Below are 24525 nucleotides of genomic sequence, written 5' to 3'. Positions count from 1 at the left end.
CCCTTTTGATTCAGTGTGGGCTGAAATCTACGGCCTGCTCTGTGTTGGCTAATGCATTTTAGCTGCATGCAGGAAGTCATTGTGGGCTAAAATATATTATTCATGGTGCTGCAAATGTGGAGGAGCCTTGCACTTCACATCTGCAAGGGTATCTGTGTTCATATACTTTTTGAGCATTTTGTTAAAGAGTTTAAATGGTATGTAAGAGATATAATCTTTTCAATAGCCTTTTGAGAATAGGTCTTGTTTAAAATGCTAGGTGGAGGACCTAATGTATCACTGATAATCTCGGGGACACAGAAAGTTGGAGTATATTTTCTCAGATTTTGGCAGTTATTCTGAGAATGCACATGAAAATTCCTCATCAGAGGTGGTAGCTAGTTTAGATTCAGGCTCCAGGGATGTACATCATATTAAGGGATTGAAGTGTTAAATTTTTTTACAGTTCAATGCTGTAGGTCTGCAGTCGGCTTAGTCTAGTCTGAGGTTGCTCTGCAGTCCTCCTCTTTTCAATTCTCCTTCCCTGTACTGGAATTAGTAGCTGTGCAGGTGTCTGGAACCACCGAGGGAACTGATAAGCCCAAAGCTGATTCTTCTTTTTCCTCCAGTTTAGCTCGGTGCACAGCTTTATGGAAAGTCAGTTGGGTAGAAGGGAAGAGATGACGAGTGGCTGGGTGTCAGGGGAGGTTGAATCTAGGGTTTTATGTTTGATCATGTTATCAAAGAGCGGTGATGTGAATGTAGAAGGTGAACGGCTTGGTTGGATATGCTAGTGTGATGGCTGGATATTTAAGGGCTTCAGTAAAGACAGCTAAATTTACTAGCAGTAGTAGGCTTGTATTACAGAGTGCATAAAGAGGTGGGATTTCAATATTGCTGTTTCTTTAAACTAAAAGCCCCTTTACTGATCACCCGTTTTGAAAGAGAAAAAGTTAATTTTCAGCTAGACCTTTCTGAATCACTTTGAAACATGTAATAAGTGTTCCTGTGCTAATTCTTGTGTTGAATTCTTCATTGTAGAGAACTTGAGCAGTGAAGTTCTGATTTACCCCAAGTGGTTATTTCCCGATGAAGATCACAGACTGGTAATCTGTGTGATAGCCTGCAGCAATGTTTTTCCTAACTGCATCCTACGGGCTAGCTCTTTGCATGGAAGAATTTTGAGCTATGCTTTGAAGTGGAAATCCTAACTGTTATGTGTCTTTAAACATACTGGAAATTAAGTATGCAGATAAACATATACTGAGTGTGAAGAAACTGTAGTGTGTGTGGTTTGGCTTTGTTAGAACTTTTAAAATTAAACAAATTTTTGTCTCCATATGGAGTTGCACTATTACTATGCATGTACTTACCTTGTGTAACAAATGCTGTGAAGTTGCATTCTAAACAAATGCTTTGTTTAGAAGATATTGAATAACTAGGGGTTTTGTAACTACTGAGTAGTAGTTTTCTTGTTTTACAATTTTATTTCCTGGGATTCTGTTTGAATAATAATTGACAATTATTGTAACATGTTTCACTTTCTACACTAGTGTTTTTTAAGTTTGGGTTTGGTTTTTTAGTATTATAAAAGGAAGTTCACATTGCAGTTTATGACTGTGGTACTATTTCTGTCCGTAGTAACTGGAGGACACAGCTATATCTTTTGAAGCAAGAAAGCTGTGAAAAGAGCAATCCTTTTGCAAGTGAGATCTCCTAACAACATATTTTAACAACTATTTATGAGACTGTAGCTATGAGACACCTAAAAACTGTTTTGAACTCTGTAAGAGTTGCAGATGCAGAGCACCTCTATGAACTAACATCTAATTAAATTGACTTAGTATCAGACTTGAAACTGTGATAGGTTTTAGGCATTAAATAAAGGATTTTAAAATGTTCTGTTTTCCATGAGCGGAAACCTGTGAGTAGCAGAGTTGTAGGTACTTGCATGGCAACTGGAGTTTTATTTGCTTCTGTCTGAAACTCACTCAAATCATGAGAAAAATTGAAAGCACTGAAATGATATAATCTGTTTTCTTTCTTTTGTGGCTTAATTAGGACTTGTTGCTAAAATGAATTGATGTGACCCACATTACAGGATAGGAAAAATGGAACAAGGAAAAAATACCCTAAAATTAATGCCAGTATACTATACACAGAAATGAGGATTTTCAGCCTTATGTAACAGAAATATTTTTAAGGTCACCACCAGCAGAATTTGAATGTTCTGCGCTTAAGTATTTCTTGTATTTCCTCTCCACATTTACCTTTCCTGAACTCTGCTCTGGCCTAAATGCAACCAAATATTTAGTTAACCTAGTCATTGTGTAGAACTACTGGCCACAGTAAATCATTCAATACAGGATAGATTGTATAATTTTAGATGTTATTTTCAAATGTTCCATGGGAGAGAGCTGATTAATCAATTAATTAAATTGTTGACTGCAGCTATTAAAAATCTTTAAGTCATCTGCACTGTTAAAGTCAGTATTAATTTTTTCTTCTCATCAGTGGTATAGCTGATACAGATACATTGATCCTGTAGCAGGAGAAAAACTAAAATTTCTTTATAAGCTTGTAGTCTTAACCTTGAACTTCTTGGTTTGATGTTTGAGTCAAGTAAGTTTACAAGAGGCAAGTTCTCGTGAATTCTATTTTGTGTTTGTATACACATAAAAACAAAACTTGAGAAAAATCACTAAAGTGGGAAAAATACCAGAATGTAGGAAGGTGCACTTTTCTGTACAAATCTGTTTACGTTAGGTAAAAAGAGAACACAATTTTTTTTTCTGTTCTGTCTTTACAGGATGTTTATTTTTTCCTGAAGTGCTAACTGTCTAAGCTTGTTATTGTGCTATCTTTAAGTTTGTGGAGAAAAGTTTGGTTTTTTTTGTTTTTTTTGTTTTTAAAAAATAATTCAAAGTATTCAGATAGTATGTGATGGATACATTAAATACCGCTTTAAATATATTTCTGTTGATAGTCAGTATTCATTATAAAACTCTTTCACATTGTAAGCAGTGTTGTTATTAGTCACTTAAGCTGTGTACGCATCTGTGTCCATTTTTCCTTGTAATAAATCCTGATTGAAGAACTATTAAAAAAAAGGTCCATCTGAATAACTAAAAAGGAAAAGAAAAACCCAAAACATGGCTTGGATAAAATTTGCCTAGCTTTTGAAAATGATCATCTTTCTAGCACTTTTAGAAAAGAAGCAGGTGCAGATTCAGGATTTTTTCCTATTAACATGTATCTGTATTCATTTTTACCTCCTCTGACTTCAGCAGTTATGCTTAGATGAACAGAACTCCAGAGGAAAGTTGTTAACAGCAGCAACGATTATGGTAGCAAACAGCTGCTCTCTCCAATTCTCACTGAAAAGTGCAGAGCCAGTGCTGCAAGTAGCATTCACTGTTGTGCTGTATTTAGATAAAGTGCCTTTGATAAGTCTTATGAAACTGTGCATCCTCCTAGGACAGAATTTCTTGATGTTTCTTTTGTCTTTAATTTGTGACTGTTTTTCTCTTAAAGAGAAAAACCAGATGGAAAGTAATCAGGATTTGTTCACTGTTTAGAGTCAGAATAAGTGTAACTGCATAAGAATATAGTTAAAAAAAAAACCCCACCCTGGAAATGAAGCTTAACATCAGTCAGACAGATTATAATCTTGTTTTGTCTTGGATTTTTTTCCTGAAGAATAATTAAATCACCTTAGCTTGCAACTAAAAAACTCTTCTTTGCTTCCTGTGAACCAGAAAGTTATCTATGGGTATAACAGCTTGTGTTCAGAAATGGGCTGACTCTTTAAAAGTATTGAACAGCTCTTTATAAACTGAATATGAAAATGGAAAAAAACCTTCATGTATCTGTTTTATTTGAAGCACATTTTCAGATAATAGGATTGCAGATCTGATTCTGTGCAGAACAAGACTGGAAAGAGTGGTTTCTTATGTACAATACTTTGGTAATTGGAGCTCTCACACAGGGTAGAGGAGAAAAAGATTTAATTCCATTTTCTTCTTGAAGAAGAAAAGGTTTGGTTGACTTTCAGTGTTGCAGCTGCTGTTTATGGAGTATACTTGAACAGCAGTGAGAGTGTATACTTTAAATTCCTTTTGTTGAAACTGTTACAATACAATGTGAAACAGAGATTCAGCCTGCTGAGAGAGAGCATGACGATAGGCCAGTTATGGCTGGAGTCCCCTTTCTTACCTAGAAAGGAGGGGAAAAACTTGGCTTTAGTCTTTGTTCTACAGAGCTCCTCTCTTACAAATTGCTGTTGTGTCCAGTTAAGATTTGACTGTGTGCTAATAAACAGCTTCATTATGAAAAACTAAAGTGACTTTGTTCTCATACCCTTGGGTATGCTTAAAAATGTGGTTTAGACCTCCAAAGAAGTTCAAACACAGTTCCCCAGAGGAAAGAACTGAATCTCTGATCTTTTATATCCTGATTAAATGCTGAATTCAAGGAGATGGTTCAGTGGAATCGCTTCATCTATTGAAAGGAGGAGCTTCCTTTCACTAGGGAAGTTCAGCAGGATGCTTATGATCCTAGAGATTTTTTGCATATTTTATGATGCATCTCTTGTTAAATTTCCCTGCTCCCCCTCCCACCCCTCAGTTGGTCACCCTCAGCATCTCCGTGATCCAGCTGCTTAGTTGTCGAATCCTGAATTTATGACTACTCTTGTTTTTAGTATTTACGTTCTTCTTTGATTGTCCAGTAGAATACTTTACTATGAGAAATCTTGTGAGGGTTTAAAATTAAGGACCTTAAAGACTTATGTGAGGATTCATTTTATGTAGAATAAGGAAAAGTTCCTTAAATAGTCAAGTAAAAATCTGTGAAGTGGCAGTAGGAGAGCCAACATTGGCTTTCATTTGGCTGATTTGTTATCTCAACTTTTAAGTTCTGATCTTTGTGTTTTCTTTGAACTTACAGCTCTTTCTGTTCCATCCATTTTCCTGTTCCTAACTAGAAAGTTTCTGATTTAGTTTATTAAAGTCCTTTGGTAATGTACATAAATATCTTTATAACCATGTAGCCTAGATCATATGAAATGCAGAGCAAAGATTTAGTTCTTAATGAGAATAATAATAGAAAAGCTACTTTTTTTTTCCCCCCTAATTTCCATGAACGTTGCAGGGCTGAAGAAGATGTCTTAAGATACCAAAAGGAAGAATCAATTTTGTATCACAAAGAATATATATTGAATTTATTAGAAGTAAACCTTTACCTTAGACTTTAGATCTTATCTCTAAATATGCTGCTGTCATGATTGTTTGTAAAACAAACACAAATTTCTAATTATTGATATTTTTGAAAATTTCACATATTTTATAAGTAGTATAAGTATTTTAGTGAAGATCTCTGTTCTGTATGTAAAGTAAACAGAGAGAAACAGTAACCCCATCTCCCTTACAAAAGGAAATAGAGTTTGCAAAAGCACATCAAAAGCTACAGATTGGTCCATTAAAAGTGTGTTATTCCACCCTTTGTACACTGAATGAAAATTAAAGATGAAAACCTGTTTTACCTCAGGATAGCACTTGCAATCATGGTGGTGTGTGGGCTTCTCAGAATGGAACAGTTCAACACACATGCTTGTTGAGTCTAGATTTTAAAATACATATCGCAAAAAGTGTGCGTGTGTATACACATATGACCTGTCTCACAGTAATGAGAGGGGGCAAAAAAACCGTTGTATTTTAATGGGCGAGGGAAAATAGTATCTGCAGAGAATGCTGTAAACTTCCCTTTAATAGGTATTGTACTCAAAGTACTTGTTACTGACATCACCCAAAAAACATTTGTGTAAAAACTGTTTAAAATAATTAACTGCAATGTTATTGCTGAGAATGGCTTGCAAAAGTTGTTTTAGCATTAATCATGTTGGAAAATATAATTTGACAAAAATGTCAAGTGGCAGTAGGCCATGCTCGTACAAGAGAGATGGTTTTCTGTCTTTGCACTGCTATTAATTCGGCTCTATTGGTGGTAGGGCAGTTCTGTTGTAACTTATTTTAATTTTTTGCTTCTCTCCTATATCTGTTTTTATCACTCTGCATTTCACTTTTGAAACAAGATTGTTCTAAAGTGTCTCTATGATCTAGCCGATAATTTTTACTTCTGAAATGCCATTTTTAGGTCTTTCTCTGAGGTTAGTGTTTCATTGTTTTTCCTTTTACTGTGTTTTTCTAATTTCTAATGACTGCCTGCTGGTGTGCACCCTTCTTTTCATGTGATAATCCGTAATTGCTTCCGTATTACTTCCTAATGCACCTTTGTGAGAAATAATTATACACATTACAAAAGTTTAGCTTGATGCTTTGAAGTCTGCCTTTATTTTTGTGTTCATAGTTGACATTTTTTTTCCTCTAAGCTTCTTTGCTTGCACTTTGGTAGTGATCCAGAGGTGGATAGTCACAGGAGAACACAGTAGAACAAGACCTCGCAAGAAGTCTACGCTGTTGACTTAACTATGCCAATTTTGAATTGCATTTTAAATATACATCTATTCAATTTAACCTTCATCTTCCACAAAACTAACAAAATTTATATTGTTTAGTATTTTGAAATAGAGCATTCAGAGAGATGCATGTGTAAGCTGTATTTTTCAAGATGTGTGTTAATGTATGCTCTGCATGGGGTGTATAGGTCAGTTTTGTGGCTTTCTGATGCATATTCCTTTTGATGACTCTAAAGAGTTTTCCAATTTAGCTATAGCCTCCCCTTTCAGGAGAGATGTTTGTCATTCCTTGGGAAGACATGTTTTTGCAATCAAATGATTTTTAAAGAGCACAAGATAAGGCTGTGGGTACTTGGTTAAAGGTCAGCATGTGTGTTGGTTCCCATTGGGAGTGTACATTTGAAATCAGTTTCTTAATTGTCTCCACTCATTTCGCTTTTATGCATTGTGCTGTTGTCCCTGAGGATACTTACTTAAGTTTGAGTTAAATGAAATGGAAAGGTGTGCTACAACCACTTATGGGCATTGACACAGGCAAGATCTAGTTTGGAGCATGTCCCCCAAAGTAAGTATAATGTGGACTCTTGTTTCTCAGCATCAGTTAAATTCACTTGTTCTAAGACCTGGTATCTGCAAATGCAGGTGCAGTTGAAGTGAACATTTGTTTGAGGCAACAAATTGCCTCATCAAATGCCTGTCAAAACACTATAGGTTTTATATGCAATAGGCTACCTAACATTGCGCATAAAATTATTTCCCTTAATAAGCTGTTGATTTCTCCATGTATTTGGTGACTTTTACCTGTTATTTAAATTTTCCTCCTATCTTGCTCTAAATCGCTTGTGCATCACCTAAGTTGCTGACATGCACTAGTCAGGAGATCTTTCTTAAAGCATCTGTTCTGTTTGATATATTCAAGTTACTTTAAAGATAGTTAATGGATACACTAGTTACATCATCAACTGCCTGTAGTTCCTTTACATCTATTTGGAAAGTCTTAAACTCAAGTGTTATTTCTCACTTCTTTTTCTCCCTTGAGCTATTGGGAATTGCATTTGGTAATTAGTAGCTGGATGTTAAAACCACAGGAGGTAGATGTTGTTTTTCAAAGTAGCTGTGACAATCTACTGTTCACTCCATCTACCTGATGAATATGTTATTTTAAGAAGCATAGGGGAAGAAAGGCAATGTGCTAGATCCTGAAATTTTCATTAGAGTTGCTGCTAATGAGAAATGAGTTTGTTTCTGTCTTCCACCCAAAAGGAACTGGCTTCTGTTTGAAATGCAGTGGGAAAAGAATACTTTGCTAAAATTGAAGATGTAAATAAGTGGAATAGTGTATTAGTGGGTTTCTTCCTCCTGTTCTGGTCCTTAAGAAGAAGAGAGTGTGTTGATCACTCATCATTTGTGTTAGCTTTAAATTGTGCAGGTACTGTGCTTGTTGTCAGGATTTGAGGGAGGGATGAGTGAGATGAGTTAGTCTTAATCTTTTCTGGAAGGGGAGAGGGAAACAAAGTAAAATCAGCACCTCTGCCACTTTTAACAAATGTGCAATAGAAAATTTGCCTAGTTTAGCTTTCTGACATGTTGTATATTGCACTCTAGGGAGATGGGCTTTGCTGTGGTGAAACTGTCAGTAACTCTCCTTTCAGTCTGATAGAAACAAGTATGAGGTGTACCAGGGGAACAGTTCTGATCAGAAAATTATTTGGCAGGAATGCATGTGGTTGCTTTCAACTAAAACTTTTAGAAGATTCAAAACTATGTTTTGGAAATAAGCTGTCTTTTATTCTTAAAGTAGTTAGCAAGTTTCAAATGAGCAGTCTCTACAGGATATTTGGGGAGCCTGGTAGAGGAGTGGCAACATGGAGAAAAGTTAAGTTGGCCCTCGCCCAAGAAATGCTAGCAGGCAAGCTTTGTGTTCAGACTTGTGTTTCAGCTTGTGCTGATGGATTTAATGTCCTTAGAGCTCAGGCACTGAGGCATACGTTGCAGCAAAAATACTACAGTACAATGTGCTCGGTTTCATTCGCTGCTGTATTGGATGTTGGAGGATTAAAGGGGAGGGGAAAGGATCAACTACCCAGGATGCTCTGTTAGGAGGAGTAAGTGAATTTGATTGTCGTCAGAACTGGATTGCCATATGAGTTCTGAAAAGCGTTTGGCTCCTGAGGATAACTGCTCTAAAAATAGATTTGGAGGAGAGGTTTCTCTTGGGTCCAGTTTCGAGTTCCAGCTGAGCTGGCTTTAGGAAACTTGTTTGCTCCTGTTGCAAGACTACAGTGAGGATAAATCATTTCTTATTCTGTCTTCAACATTAATTTTTGGAGATATCGACACACTCCTGCTCTCTGTGGAAATCGAGCACTAATGTTATGGCTGACGACACAGGTATAATCCTAACCTTTTTGGGAATAAATGGAAAATGCATAGTTGCAAATACCGGCTTTGCCTGATTTTGTAATCAGCAAAATAACTGGCTTACTGTGGTATGTTGATGTTTTCTAGCCCGTTTGCTGTTCCTGTCTGCGTTACAGACTGCCTCTGTTCTCTTTGATTAAATATCCTTCGGAGTAGACGTATTTAATGAGTTTATGGAAGGTGGTTAGTTGTAACTTGGTTTTTACTTGAGTGAAGCACATGTTAGCATAAGGGACATTTTGTCTTCAAATATCTGACTTTAAAGTTATTTTTGGAGTATGTGAAATTACGAGATGTCTTTAATGCAAGCTAAAGTAAAAGGAAAAAGGTTTTCGTACCTTTTTATCCAGACATGACTCTTAACGTGAGGTGGGTGAGGTATAGGACTTTTAAAGATTTGCCGTTGGGGAACAGAGCATACTTTAAGACTTTCTGATGTTTGCATAAAGACATCTGGTGGTGTAAGCACAGGCTTACCAGATATGGCAAGTGACCTACTTCTGACATGGCTGGCAGCATGTGTAGGGAAAGGGCTTGAATCAAGAATTAACTGTCTGAAATAAGCTCTGAGCCAGCGTCAGTCCTTGCAATGTGTTGTTCTGGCCCTGTATGTAGGGTTAGCTGTGCAGACCGTAGGTAAATTTTGTGTTATGTAACTTCCATATATATTAAAATGATGCCTGATCAAGCTGCCATGGTTGAATTCTTAGTAGAATTTTTCAAGAGTTTTGAAAATAATATGTTTTTGAGGGGTTTGTATGAAATGGTCTTTTAGATTGGAAAAAATAGGACCAACTGTTCTTGATTACTTGAATAAGTTATCTTTTTTTTTTTTCATTTTCTTGTTCTTTTCTTGAAATAAGTAAAGCCTCTTTCTTCAGAGGCAACTAGCAATAAACAGTAGAAAACAGTAAGGTAAATAAGTGTGAAATACAGTAAAATTCTCTTTCCTAATTGCCTCTTCTAATACCTAGTTTGCTCTAGAACATAGTTGTAACCTGGAATAATTTAAAATATTTTTACCCTTGAGGTTTCATTTTAAATGAAGTATAAAGCTTCCATTGACTACATTGGAACAATAGCGAAGTTCTTCTATTACATAGTATAGTTGTTTATTTCTGAATATTAAATTTTTCCATCTCAAGAGTATGTTAAATAATTTTCATATATGGGCTGCTTATCTCTGCCTCTATTTTCAGGCTACCTGTATGTTTTTCCAACAAGAGAGATGTTATGATGAGTTATGTATATTGGACCTTGCACATACGTAATTAGGGTACTGTGCAGTAGCAAACAATACATGCCTGAGGGGAGGCTAAGTTGTCTTGATTTTTCTCTGAATATTATTGGACAGGCTATACCAAGGCAACTTTGTGTTTAATATAGAAAAGAAGCTACATAGTTGTTATTTGATCTTTGTATGGAGTAGTCTTAATAAAAGAATTTAAAAAATTATTATTAAATTGCTGAGCTGAGTAAGAGCTGGAGCCTATTGGTTTTGTTTGTGTTTTTTTTTCTTTATTGATCTGAACTCTATGTATAGCACAAATAATGAAAGGTTAGCTTATTACAGCAAGCAGAGTCTGAAATTACTTCTGTATATCTCTTACAGAAATAAGTAAGTTAATCACTACTCTCTAATTACTCATCTTTCAGAGCTACTCCATTTTATTCTAAAAAAACAATCACATTGACATTTAGCTGCTGAGAGTACTTTTTGTCTTCTTCCCTGATCGGTGGTGTTAAATACATTAAACATTACTTGCAGTTAGTACGATAAAGTTAACTCCCTACCTTATTATAGTATCACAATATTAATGACAAAGTTCATTGAGTATTTAAAAATATGTAAGAAGTAGTTTTACTTCAGTAACTAGGATTGAATGTGGCTGAACAGGCAAAGGCTGGTGCTTGGAAGGGAATGAAGTGGAATAGGCTGGTAGCTGTCAAGCTGCGGCCAAGTGCCAGGCCGTGCAGCAGTAGTATCAGGAGGCAGAAGAGGAGACCTTGAGCTTTGGAGAGGGGCCACAGGCATCTTTTTGGATGCACTTTTATTTACTACATATATCCCTCTTTCCCTAATTTAATCCTAAAACAATGGACCAAGGAATTTGTTTTCTTTAGTGATTATACCCATTTGAAACCCTCTAAGCTAGGTTGAGGTATTTCTTTTTGCAGTGGTTTGTTTATACCTACTGTGTTTTTTAGATACACTAGCTTTCCATATATGCAGTTATAAATAAAGCTGTGATTTGCATTAAGTCCCTGCTTCATCTTTTACTTCTATGTTTCATGGAATTGGAAGTCTGAAGGTATTCAGCACATAGTGAATCTCTGCTTGATTCTAAGCAATAGGGGAGATATTTTTACTTGGTAGAATGTCTGAACTTGAAGTCTTACCCTTAATATGATTTAGATATTAGAGCCTTCTTAGGCTATTTGAATTTTCACGTTGATTCCGTGAGCTAATTCAACTAACTTTGAAACTTGCTTCGGAAGAAATGCTTTTCTTCCAAACTTTCTGGTGGTCGTATTGCCCTCTGGTGGCAGTTAGAGAACTGTTGGCACAAATGCAGAGCATCTCAGGAATGCTAAGCTCTGTATAAATATACACTGAAGGGGAGGAAGGGGGGATTTCCATCTGAGTTGTTAAGACAAATTACATGTGAGTTTTTGGAGTTTGATTGGTTATAGGGATTTTACTTAGATAATCACCAAACCTCCCACTGTAATTCCCAGTGATATGGAAAACAAGTAGCAGTGGTGAAGTTAAAGAAACAAAACAGAACACCAAAAAAAAAAATGTTACTTGTATTGTCTTGTATTCTGTGTAGTCATAAGAAACAAGATTTATAATTATATTCTCAATCATAATTTTCTAACTCTTATCAAATCAATTTTTCCTACTTGTTTGCCTTATTTTAACAGAGACTAAGCATGGAGGAGGCAAGAATGGAAAGAAAGAAGGCCTCTCTGGAAGCTCATTTTTCACCTGGTTTATGGTAATTGCTTTGCTGGGAGTTTGGACATCAGTAGCAGTTGTCTGGTTTGAACTTGTAGATTATGAAGAAGTTCTAGGTAAGAATTTTGAATCTTAAGACGCTTCTAATAATTATTATGATATGCACTAGATGGAGGCTGTTTTATATTTCTAGACAGCTGATTTGACTACTGCAGTGTTTGCAAATGACCTACATGATAAGAATAGGCAATGTAGTTCAAAAAGTACGTTTTAATGCTGAATTCTATTATAATGTTAAAATGGGATTCTCAGAAGACTGAAAAAGGTTATTAACATACTGCATTTATTAAAGAATTGAAGAAATCTCCAAGGATAGATTTGGATCTCTTTGTATACTGTAGTTCATTTGAAATGTCAGCTCTATATGCATTGTTTCGATTGAAGCTCTCGGAAACTTGCAGTAGCGGTTGAAAGTGGGTGGCTTATGTGACCACTCCTCTGATGGATTCAGGACAATTGATCAGTCATCCTCTCATTGAGTGACCTCAGTTTTAAGCTTATAACAGTGATAACTGTATCTCAATATGACAATGTTAAGATAGTGTTGCTAATATATGTAACGGTGAGAATTAATATGTCAAATGTCAAGATATATGTCCATAGGTGACATAGCTGTTGTCCCTAATGTTGTAGGATTCAACATGCACTCTTACAACTGCTGATTTTACAAGCTTTGCAGCTTTACAAATGTATTGGTACGTGGTTTGTTTTTTTTTTTTTTTGATCTGGACTGATTTTGAGAGAAGATTCTGATTTGAAACTTAATGGTATCTAGTGATGCAAATAATGGTTTCTATATTTTTACCATGCATGCAGCCAAAGCAAAGGATTTCCGTTATAACTTGTCAGAGGTTCTACAAGGTAGGACATTAGAGAAAAAAGCTTACTTTACAGTCCCTTGGCTAAAAATTTTGGTTTACTTCTTTGTTTTTAATTTTTTAGAGAATTGCTATTCTTCTGTAGTGACATGAAACTCAATCATTTCTCATCTATCTCATTCTTCATGGTTTTGAAGATGATACAATTCTTCTTACTTGAGGAGAGTTACACTTATTGCACCAGTCTACTGTGTTTAACCAAAAACTGATAAAGATCCTTTCTAATTGATTGCTTCCATACAGTGGTGATAGCCTTATTGTTGTCTAGTCTAGACCCAAGTCTGAACTTTTTCTTCCACAAACTGTTTTCTGATTTTCTGAGTACCACATTAAGAACTATATTTCATTTATGTTAGTGGCAATCAAGTTCTGCCTCCATTTAGAGAATGACAAGTGCAATAATAAACTGCCAAACTATAAGGACTTGGAGCTCTTCTGCAAACAGTGTGCAGTTTCAATCCTATTAAAAGTTATGTCTGAATTTTATCAAAACTAATTAGATAGCTCCGTACTCACTGGTGATCCCAGGACACTTCTAGTCCTGGATACCATGATTCTATGCTAAAAGTTATTTTTTAATAGAAACTGAGTTCTCATTTTGCATATACTTAGGGCTGGTGGAGCTGCAGTTTCAAAAATGAAAGTGAGAAGTCTGATGTGTTAGTCACCTATAAAAGCATGGACAACTTTTTTGTCTGCAGTGAGTGTTATACAGTGGCTGATAAAAATTAGGAATGTTTTTTCCGTTGTCCGGGAAGTAGGTTGCTTACCTTCTATTGACTTGGCACTAAAATTTATATACCTATCTTTTTTTCCTGATAAATTAGAATGGCAAGAAGTGTATAATCAGAAAACAAATAGTGATTATTTGATTAATTCTTGTTTTATTATTTCTTTGACCTCAAACATGTTGAATGTTCCTTGTGAACTTAAATTTTATTCTGACTAAAGCGTATTCACATAAAGCGCATCACTTAATTACAGTTTTGTTATAAATTTGCAAACACCAGCATAAATGTGTGGAAAAAAAGACTAACTTGTGTTCAGTCTAAAGTCTAGGAAATGCAGAAAGGAACTTAAAGTATTTGTAATATTTTCCAGGAAATTTAAAATGTGGTTAAGAAGAGTACGGCTAAATAATTAAAAAAAAAAAAACAAACAAACAAGCAAACAAAAAAAAAACCCCAAACAAAAAACCAAACACAGCATCAACAGTCAAACATTACCCATTGAAAACACTGTGCTGGAAACAAACTGCTGAATCCCTAATTATCTCTTTTTCCTCTCTTTGCATTTCTAGGCAAGCTTGGGATATATGATGCTGATGGAGATGGAGATTTTGATGTGGAAGATGCTAAAGTATTGCTAGGCAAGTACAAACACACGTGGAATAATCTATATAATTCAGTTGTCATATTCATGATTGGTTTTTTTTAATGTCAAAACAATATTTCTGTTTTTTTCCTAATTGGACAACTTAAATTGATTTATTTGTGGTAGGATTTTTTCTTAATGCAAGTTGTAGGATTGTGTGTGCAACTTGCTGTAGCAAGTTGCGTTCTTTTTCTCCTAATGTAGCAATGTAAGTGGAAAGCATTTAATTACTTACAGGAATATTTTGAAGTTAGGTGGTGGTTGCTGCTGTGTCGACTATTGAAAGATGCTTGTGGTTATTAGTAAATTCATCAGATGCAGAGCTTAAGATGCTTCAAGAGTTAAAATGTTATTTATTTTAACATGTTAAGCCAGGTCCATTTAAAAATTACTTCCAACAAGCCTTTGTACTTCTTGGATGACTATTTGTTTAGCAGATTTTTGTATCTTTTCTCTAGTCCGAGTTCTCCACAAGTCTGTTCATTTTCTTTGCCCTTCAGAAATCCTACATTACATGTATTTTTCTTCTTTGATGTTGAATCCTGGTTTAGGCTTCTGTTCCTTATAGTTTTGGAGAATGTCTTTCTGTTCAGTATGTATCTTCAAAGAGAAATTTCAATCACGAGACATGCTTCGTGATATTGCCCTTCTACCTACATCTTCTAGCAGTTAAAGCACTACTGTCTTTGGCTTTGCAATCAAGCATTGGATAGATAATTCTTGCCTACCTGATGTTAGAAAGTTTACTTTTCTTTAATTGATTTGTTCAAATGTAAACCTATTCTGAGCAGTCAAACCAGCAAGTTGAACAAAAAAACAACAAAAACCCGAGCTAGTAAATAATAGCTGGAGCAGAGGGCAAATGGAGAGAGGGAATGTCTCAAACTAGTCAAACTTATCAATAGTCTATCAGTAGTATATCAGGATGTTATGGCATGCTATTTGAAATTCATACTCCATAAAAATCAGTTTGTCATCAGTTTATTTTTCCCCACTTATGTTTGCAGAAATTAGCAAGTCTTTTGGGGGGGGGGGTTCATTTGTTTAATACATTCATGGTTAAAGAAAACTCATGCAATCAAAATTACTGAACCAGTTTGCAGTGGTGTGATTATGAGAGGCACTCCAAAGAATCTCCAGTGCTCTGAATGACTTCAGAGCTACAAATTGGGTGTTAAATATATATGGTGATTAAGGTAACACTTTGTATAGTTACAATCTTAATCTTTCTCTGTCTGTTATGTAGTGTATAGAAAGTGGATATCAGTCTGTTGTGGATCATATTAGTTGGATTCAGATTGCCAAGGTGGTAGCCAGAAACATGCTGCTGCTTTGTTACGTCTCTGTTTTATACAACTTGATATAGCTGGGAATTCTGCCAGTACATGACAGTGTTTCTATTATAAGCTTGTCTTATCACGCATTTAAACCTTATACTTCAAATGTGACATTAAAAGGTCACAGATCAGAAGTTACTTTTATTATTTTCTTTAATACTTAAAAATATGAATTGATCTCATTAATATTTTCTGCAGTACAAAGGAAATGGTAAATTTTAGAAAGTTATATAACATTTATAAAAGTACTAAAAATATTTTTTTTATAACTAGCATATAATATGAACTGAAGTTCCCAGTAAATTATTGTGCTTGTTTGTATTGTATTTAACATTTAATATTAACTAAACACCACTATGCAGACTAGAATTATTTAATTGATGCAGAAATTGAAAGACTTGATTCATTCTTGAGGAATTTGTCTTCCAGAATACTAAATACTTTCTTTATACTAAAGAAAACCGTATAGTAAAGCTATATTTAACTACATTAGGGTAACTTTCTAAATATTCAATGCATAGCTCTTTTTATGTTTCATTTGTGAGGATTTTGTTAGTAAATATGCTGTGTTTGAAGACATTACTTTCTGGGAATTACAACAGCAAATGGTTTCTCTTCTAATTTAGTATTGACTTAAAAAGGAGATACTACTGTTTGATGTCTAATGCTAGGAAGTCGTGCTTTTTTTTCTTTTCTGTTAGTTAGCTATTATTATTATATTGAAATTGTGGTGTGTACAGTGGTTTAGTGTTGTCCACTTCCATAATCTTTAGTTTTTTCTACAAATTAAAAGATTTAATTTGCGTGTTAATGGTAAATATATTTTTAAGTTAATTTAATTTTGAGAAATGCTTCTACCAGCATGAGTTTATTTTATATTTCAAAGAATGGTTTAGTAGCTGCTAATGTAATTATTTTCTGTACTACTTGGGCACACTTAAGTAGAAGAATTAATAATTATTATTTTATTTCTTGTATGTATGAGGTGTGATAGGGTCTATTCTATTTGTTTAAATCAAAGGAGGTTTGATTATTAAGTTATCTTGAGGTATTTGTGTAATTTTAAAAATGGTGCGCAAGAAGTATGTTCTTCCCCTTTTCCTCCCCTCCTTTCAAGTAAGAGGTGGGGAGGAAAACAACCTCACCTGAAACCCAGCCAGCCAGCCAACCCCAAATGTTTGTTGAGTTAGTTTTGTATGCGTTTATAAAAAAAAATTATCCACAGTGGAAATGCAAACTTGTTGAAGCTAGCATGTGGTTTATCTTGCAGTTTCTTTTCACAGGTTCTAATGTTCTGTTTACTGAATTCCTTTTGGGAATGGGAAGAGAGGCTGCTTAATCTCATCCTTAATCTCGTCCTTAATCTTGCCCTTACTTAAATTCTCTTACCCCTTTTTGTCCACCTCATTCTGATTCTTCTTTGAAGGAAGTTACTCTTTTCAGAAGGAGTGTTACACTTTTGTACTTACTTTAGCTCAGTACAGAGATACAGTGGCTTTAGTAATAGTACGAAAAAGGCATGTATAGGGAGTGCCAATGTCTGTTGTAATAGAATCTTTGGGGGTTAGCCAATTTTTATACTTTAGTCCTTTTTAACAAGGAAAAATATCATGAGAAATTCTACTTGAATGGCTGCAGTAGTTAGTACAATTTTGGAGCTGGAGCTGCAGAAAGTCATCAATATTGTTCTTGTGCATTTAGTTCAGAGTAGTTTGGTTGTGCAGAAAATGGAAAAAAAAACCAAATAAACAAAACGTGGTGTATCAGCAAAGAAAGCGTAATAAACAGTAGAATCCAAGCCTCTGTAAACCAATTTTTTTTTTCCTCATGGTTCACCTGTAGTAGAAAAAAATATTTTCAAGCAATCATACTTGACTACACATTTAGAAAACCTGTGGTGAGATAATAGGAGTTAAAAGAATGCTGTTGTACACCTCAGCTGTTTAGGGTAAGTTTTGTACTCTTCTCTTTTTTTCTTACATTCTGCTGTAGCACCTTCAGATATTAGAGGTTTGCATAGTCTCATTCTCATAAAAGAGATGTTTACACGGGAAGAAAGGCTTTGTCTTGTTAAATGAATGTCAGCAAGCCCTCTACCACATTGGTTGTGGTAACATTGTTGGATAGACAAAGATTTTTACTCCCTCCATCACAGTTTGATTTAAATTGTAATGTTTAGACTTCTCTAGTCTAGTAGTTATTTCCTGTGAGTCACTGATTTAGCATGATATGGCTGCCTGCTTGGGCAGTTCCATTTTTGTCACCATTTTCAGGTGGTACTTAACTATTCTTCTATGTGCTTATCAGTATGTGAGTTTTACTTTGAAAAGGAGTTCTTGATGATGGGGATGAATGACGATCAAAAGTATGTTTTTTGAGTATTAATTATCTTGGTTTTTTGGTTTTTTTTTTTTTTAATTCTTTCTAAGAATAGGGGAAAAAAACAAAACCAAAATAGTGTGTTACTTTCTGTAACTCAAGTTTTTTTACCGTTATATTAATCTTGGACAGTTTTTGTAAAGAACTGTAAAGAAAAGTTTTGGAGTTTTGTTGTTACATGATTTTATGGTAAAAACTGTAAGATGTATTCTTCCAATCTCTATGGTTCCCTTTGGTGTCCTAATCTTTACAAAGAAAATATGCTGCTGTATTCCATGTTAGATTTTATAAAGATAATTGCCCAAGAGTCTTATTCTTGACTTAGTGCAAGAACAAGGGCATCTGTATGGTTCTTCACGTGCTTACAGAAACACTATCTAAAGCCTGGGGTCTTTTGTGAGTGGTGTTTTGGTTTTCATGTGGTTTTTGGGTTTTGGTTTTTTTTTTTTTTTAGTGCCAGATTCCAACAGAATAAAATGACACAAATATTTGTAATTCTGTGTTTATAAATCAGATTTTTCCTTAATTTTTTATTTTTTTAGATTCAGGTTTCCATTCTTATATTGAGATGTTATTCTTCAGTAAATATGCTTAATTTAGTTTATGTCTTTTTATATTACTTGATCCAAATTTTGAAAACAAATTAGAATGATGACTGACTACCATGTACAAAGTTAAGTCTATAAAATTTAATTTTTATAGAACTAAACCATGGAAGAAGTTGGAGAGGGATATTTATAATACCTTGATTGCCTCCTGGATTCAGTCTGTCATTTTTAAACCTTTGGGCTGTCCAGTGAAAAATTAAAGAGAATGGCTGGTCACTCAAGTAGAGGTTCTGGACGTCCAGGTACAAGGAGGTGGAACATCATGGACTTGGAAGTTTCCTCAGAATTATCATTGATACTTTCACTATGTACTGTAAGAAAACCGTGTCGAAATGTGTTAAATGTCTCTGGCGTGAACTCCTCTCTCTTCAGTGTTTCATTAACCTACACTTAATATTGCTTTGTAGTCTGCATGTGCAACATGTTCACTTAATTTTGTCTCAGAAATCTGTGTTCACCCTTAGCTCACTTTTCTGCTTTGCCTTCCAACACAAACAGAGGTTTGTTCTGGTTAGAAGTGGGGGAAATTCCTCCCTCTCCTGCTTTAAAGCTTACTAATAATTGACATTTGTTATTGCTTGGTCATTCTGTTGTACTTTTCCCAGAATGGAAAAGTTGAAATGTTGTTTAGTAATACCTATCAAACAGTGGATTTTAATGGGGAAAAAAAAAAACAACAAAACAAAAACAAACAAACAAACCCCCCCCCCCCAAATACAGGAGGGAAAAAAAAGCATTAATCATGGCTTATTTGTATTTTCCAAACACCCGTTAGGTCAGTGGATCTCGTAGCCCGGGATAGCAACTCCTGGTATCAGAGAGTTTAGAAGTGGCGAGCTCTTTCTTCACTGCTCTGGTCATCTCTTCTTTAGCTGTCTTTAGCTTGTTTTAGATTTTCTGTGTAACAGTACATATATCCTTTATATTGGATATGTGTTCATTTTTATCTAGTGTTGTGTATATCCTCAGATTTGGAGTGAATCCCTGAGGATCAAATATATCATGTACAATAAATATAATAGAAAAAAATGGTTGCGAAGCATGCTAAAAAACCCAAACATGCAAGCAAACTGCAAAGCAACCCAGCAAACCCCAAAACAAACCAATCCTCACTTCTAAGCAAAAAAAAAATTCTGCATGGTTGAATAAATGTTATCTTCAACAGTATGTCTGTGAGAAGTGTATTTGAATGCTGTTTACTTTTAAATGTTATTATGAGCTATTAGTTGCAAGCTCTCAAATTTGAACATGATGTTTTAAAAAAAAAGGCAAATGGGATGATTTTAAGTAGTGGAGGATTACTGTTAAACTATCTACAGGTAAATACTGTAGCAAGAAAACTGAATATAAATGTATTTGGGTGTAGGACTAGGAAGAAGAGAAAGAAAAGATGCTGCCTTTTTAAAAGATTTTGACATAATATTGTGCATGTTTGTTTTCCAAATTATAGTCTATACTTTGAAAGATTCAACTTTCTTAACATCTTTCTATTTCCTAATTAGCATTCCTGTAAAGACCACTGTCTGTGACATGACATGTCTTTCACAGATCTGCCTTGTACAATTTCCTCTTTCCACCTAACTGCTGTCTCTTTTTTTCTTTTTTCTTTCTTTCCTTCCCTTTCTCTTTTTCCTCTATTCTTGTGTAGGCCTGACCAAAGATGGCAGTAATGAAAATATTGATTCCCTTGAGGAAGTCCTTAATATTTTAGCAGAGGAAAGCTCTGATTGGTTTTATGGCTTTCTCTCATTTCTCTATGATGTATTGACTCCTTTTGAAATACTAGAAGAAGAAGAGAGCGAAGCTGCAGATGATGTTGATGGTACGTCACAGAATGAAGGGGTTCAGGGAAAAAAGACTTGTGTTATTTTGGATTTACAGAACCAGTGACTGAGAGACTAATTTGATTGGCTTTTGAAAATGTCCATGACATCATCAGTCTTAATATAACAGGAATTTATGGCATTGAGAGGAAGCTTCCAAATGAACACTATAAAGATTGAAGTAAAGTCAGCCATGCGATGTAGTTCCTCTAGTTGAAAGCCTTTCAATGACTTTTCCATTTTTGTGACAGGATGACAAATATTACACAGTTGTGTAAATATGTAGAATAAATATGTATCTGTGGTTGTGTAGTTGGTTTCTGTATGTGCTTCAATTTGTGCATTTTGTGCACAAAGCTTACAAAGCTAAGTGTAATAACCTCTACTGTTAACGCTGTAACATTTGTCTTTCTAGCAAACATTAACTGAAGCATTTTGTAACAGCTTTGATTGTAAAGTATTCTAGCATGACTGCATTATGTAAATGCATATTTATATGTTAATGCTTAATATAGACATGAGAATGATAATTCTTCTGTGGAATATAATTTTAATAAATTATTTATTTTGTAATTAATTGATTTCTCAAATAGGTTCTTTTTACCTGTTCGTATAAAAGCACTTCATTTAAAAGGTGCTTGAAAATTTTATGGAAACATTAGTTCTAAGTTAACTAGCACCTCTTGTATTCAGAAGATACAATGTCATTATATGGTTTATTCCCACTGATCTATCTGTTTTCAAACTAAGTTTTCAGTCATTCTTTTTAATATAACAATCACACCACAAGAGCTGTTCTAAATTTGTCTGAATTTTTTTAAGGTGCGTCTTTTATTGAAGTGGGAAGCTGTGATTATGTATTTCTAATGTAATACTGAACATATTAAAGACTGATTGGAAATTAGAATTCAATGTCTTCTATTCCTTGCTGAGTCCAAGAACTTAATGCAGTTTTGCAGATTTTAATCCTTTTCCTGTGAAACTTTTGTGACAGTTGTTCAAAAAATATTTCTCATGTACATTAATTCTGTCTGTTATCATGAAGTTATTGGTATGGAAAGGAGAGTTTATAATAGTGTTCTGCAGTTTGTGTCAGGTAACAAAAGCTGAACCTGAGCTGACATTTTAATACGTGAATAGTGTACTCGATCAGATTATTAGTAAAATTGTATGAAGTTGTTCTTTGTGATGCTTGCTATGCTCAAGTTTGTATTGGTTTACCATATAAAGTTTATATTTGAGTTTTAGCACTAGTGGATGCAGGCTGAAATTTTAACCTATTTTTAAATTAAATGAATTTTCACTTGCTTAGGCATGGCAATTTTAAAGCAATTTAACATGCCTATTTAAAAATAAAATTCATTAAATCATTAAACTCAAGGTTCTACTCAATCTTAGTGAAGTGTTTTTTAAAAAAAAGTTGTGACTTGTTAATACTGCTGCTTAAAATTTACAAATTAAATAGAGCCACAGGAACATTAGCCACACTTTCTTCCAAATACTTGAGGGTTCGGCTATAAGAAAGTTAATAACACGTGAATTTAATGATTTTAGGATGAGATATGTGAAGCATAAGGCAAGGACAATAAAAACAACCCCATACATTATGAAAATAAATGCTAGTAGGTCTGTGGATTGCTACTGAGAAGATTCTTAGCAAGTGGAAGAAACTTACAAAGTGTCTGAGAGGTACAAAGTAAGCAAGCTTGGTTTCTGTTGTTTGAATTTTTTTCTCTTTTAATTTTAGAAGCAGATTTGAATTAGAAAGAAGAGTTTTGTCGCTATTGTAGGATAATAATATCTCTCAGTATAAATTAGAAAAATTGTCATGGAACATTGAATTCTATTGTAGATGCTTCAGTAATGGAACTAGATAACCAAAAAGAGGAGGAAAACAGCTATGAGAATTCTGTATCATTAAGTTTATACCAAGTAGTTAAAATACACTTTGATAATCTGATGAATTTTCAAGTGAAACAGATATAAAAAGGATTGTTTGAAATATGAGAAATCTGCAGGCACTGAAATAGGTAATGGTTACATCAGTAAACTGTAAATTAGTTTTAACTCGGGCTAGGGAGATGAAATGCAGGCCAGGAAAGTTCTAATTTGATATCATGGAAGTTCCTTGTTGATTTTATGAAGCGTGTGGAAGTCTGCTCAAAGACAGTTGTAGTAGGTATAAAGAATATGGAAGGGGAGAAAAAGGGGCAGGGGGGAAAGACCTAGGGGAAATAATAACGGTAAATAACTTCCTAGAGTGTTCAGCTTCCAGAATATATTTTTTTTTTCAGAAGCATTCACTCTTGCTTGGTGTTGTTTCTGTGGGGTTGACAGTTAAACCGTCACCACTGGTGAGCAGAGATGTCAAAGCTCTCCTAAAGTTTGAAATGGAAGAGTTTGATTTTAATGTATTGCATTAATTGATGTGATTGCAAGCAGGGCTGGGCTAGTAAGAGTGGTAATAAGGTTTAGATGAGTCTTCAGTTACATCAGCATGCAATTTTTTTTTTTTTTTTTTTTTTAAGCATTTTAACAGCAAAAAGGTTAAGCTGAATGTGATATGCAGATAAGCAAGGAAAACTGAACTGTATCTCAACTCTTGCTTCTAAGTCCACACAAAGTGTCTGAAATATGTGGAGGAAATTGAAACCTAAATTTTTAGTTTGATTTGTGGTGACTAGATGATAAAAGGGCTGGACCATCTCTCTTATGAGGACAGGCTGAGAGAGTTGGGGCTGTTCAGCCTGGAGAAGAGAAGGCTCCGGGGAGACCTGATAGCAGTCTTCCAGTACCTCAAGGGGGCCTACAAGAAAGATGGGGAGAGGCTGTTCAGAAGGGCCTGTTGTGATAGGACGAGGACTAAAGGTTTTAAAATAGAGTGAGGTAGATTTAGATGGGAAATTAGGAAAAAATTTTTGCGAGTTATAGAACGCCGGAACAGGTTGCCCAGAGAGGTGGTGGAAGCCCCATCTCTGGAAACGTTCAAGGCCAGGCTGGATGAGGCTCTGAGCAACCTGATCTAGTTGGGGATGTCCCTGCTCCTTGCAGGGGGGTTGGACCTAGATGACCTTTGAAGGTCCCTTCCAACCCTAACCATTCTATGATTCTATGATTCTATGACTATCAGTTATATAAGATGCAGTCAGTATATTAATATTCTAAAGTCTAGAAAACTTGAAAAGTCATTTTAAATTGTAGATAGAAAGCTGTAGCAGCTTTGCCTTCTGATCTTGTTTTACAATAATTATTTTAGAAGGCAGAGTTGCTATTTCTGCATACAGATTTTAGTTTGAGAATTTAAAATAGAAGCTAATTAGTACTAATGTTTTTAAGAAGGAAAATATAGTAAGTGGTAGGAACTTGCTAGGTTTTGTAGTTAATGAAGGATGAAAATTTAGTGATTTTGATGTTAAATTTGATATGGAGCTTTCATTAGCTACCTTTGTATTCCTTACAGGTAATTTATGTTACATTTTACAGAGCTCCAGAAGTAAATGTCTGTGACTGAAGCTGTAGTCTTCCAGTTTGGCCAGCATTTTTAGAAATATGTGGGATGTTTTGCTTTGCTATTTTCTTGTGTTGGTAAATGTTTGATATTTTAGTTGCCAGTATTCAGCAGAAGTTTACAACCTTCAAACAAAATACTGCATTAACTTTTGTAGCGTAAACTTGTTTGCTTTGTTGTGATACTAATGTAAAGAAATTTTAAGGAAAAAGCCTTAATACACATATATCTAAAAAGGCTGAGAACTTATGGAAGATTTGAACCCCAGATTTCTGTGACCACCTTCAACAATATTTAATTTGAAACTAAGACAGTGTTTTATATGAGGAAAAAGATCGCAACACTTATAATATATAGAATAACTTAGAATTGAAGAGATAAAACAGAGAATTGTTTACATATCGAAAATCTTACTGCAGCAACTTTTTGCCAGTACTTTTTTTTTCTAATTTTTTTTCACCCCTCCTCAAAAAATGAGGTTTTTTTTGAGAGTGTCTTCAGTCTTTCACTCTTGAAATTTGTTTCAAGGTCAGTGAATAAGGCTTACCACCTGTAAGTTTCATTTTATGGTAATTTTGCATTATTAGTTAGTCTCAATTGACTGGCCTTAGAAGAAATTGAATTTTTATGACAGTTGTTCATGTAGGTTACAGTTGGATGGAGGGGTAGAAGAATACACTGAAGAATTAGAAGAGTTTTCATTTCATTTCATGGTTAGATG

The 24525-nt window shown here is 34.7% G+C and overlaps 1 protein-coding gene across 6 annotated transcripts in view; it reads left to right on the top strand.

Annotated features, from left to right (window-relative positions):
* The window catches only part of ASPH (aspartate beta-hydroxylase), a 112220-nt gene that overhangs the window by 5742 nt on the left and 81953 nt on the right, over positions 1–24525 (top strand). For 2 of the 6 annotated variants that reach the window (XM_086740858.1, XM_086740857.1), the window contains exons 2-3: positions 11804–11953; positions 14076–14144. In XM_086740858.1, the coding sequence (XP_086596984.1) occupies positions 11804–11953; positions 14076–14144 (219 nt within the window). Of the gene's footprint in view, positions 1–1020; positions 1086–8614; positions 8846–11803; positions 11954–12713; positions 12759–14075; positions 14145–20121; positions 21204–24525 lie in introns of those variants that run through there. The other 4 variants (XM_086740862.1, XM_086740861.1, XM_086740860.1 and 1 more) reach the window with 4 other exon arrangements.

The sequence above is a fragment of the Chlamydotis macqueenii genome, chromosome 2, assembly GCF_036417535.1.
Source record: "Chlamydotis macqueenii isolate bChlMac1 chromosome 2, bChlMac1.mat, whole genome shotgun sequence".
NCBI classification, from domain to species: Eukaryota; Metazoa; Chordata; class Aves; order Otidiformes; family Otididae; genus Chlamydotis; species Chlamydotis macqueenii.
This window is presented reverse-complemented; position numbering and strand designations above follow the sequence as displayed.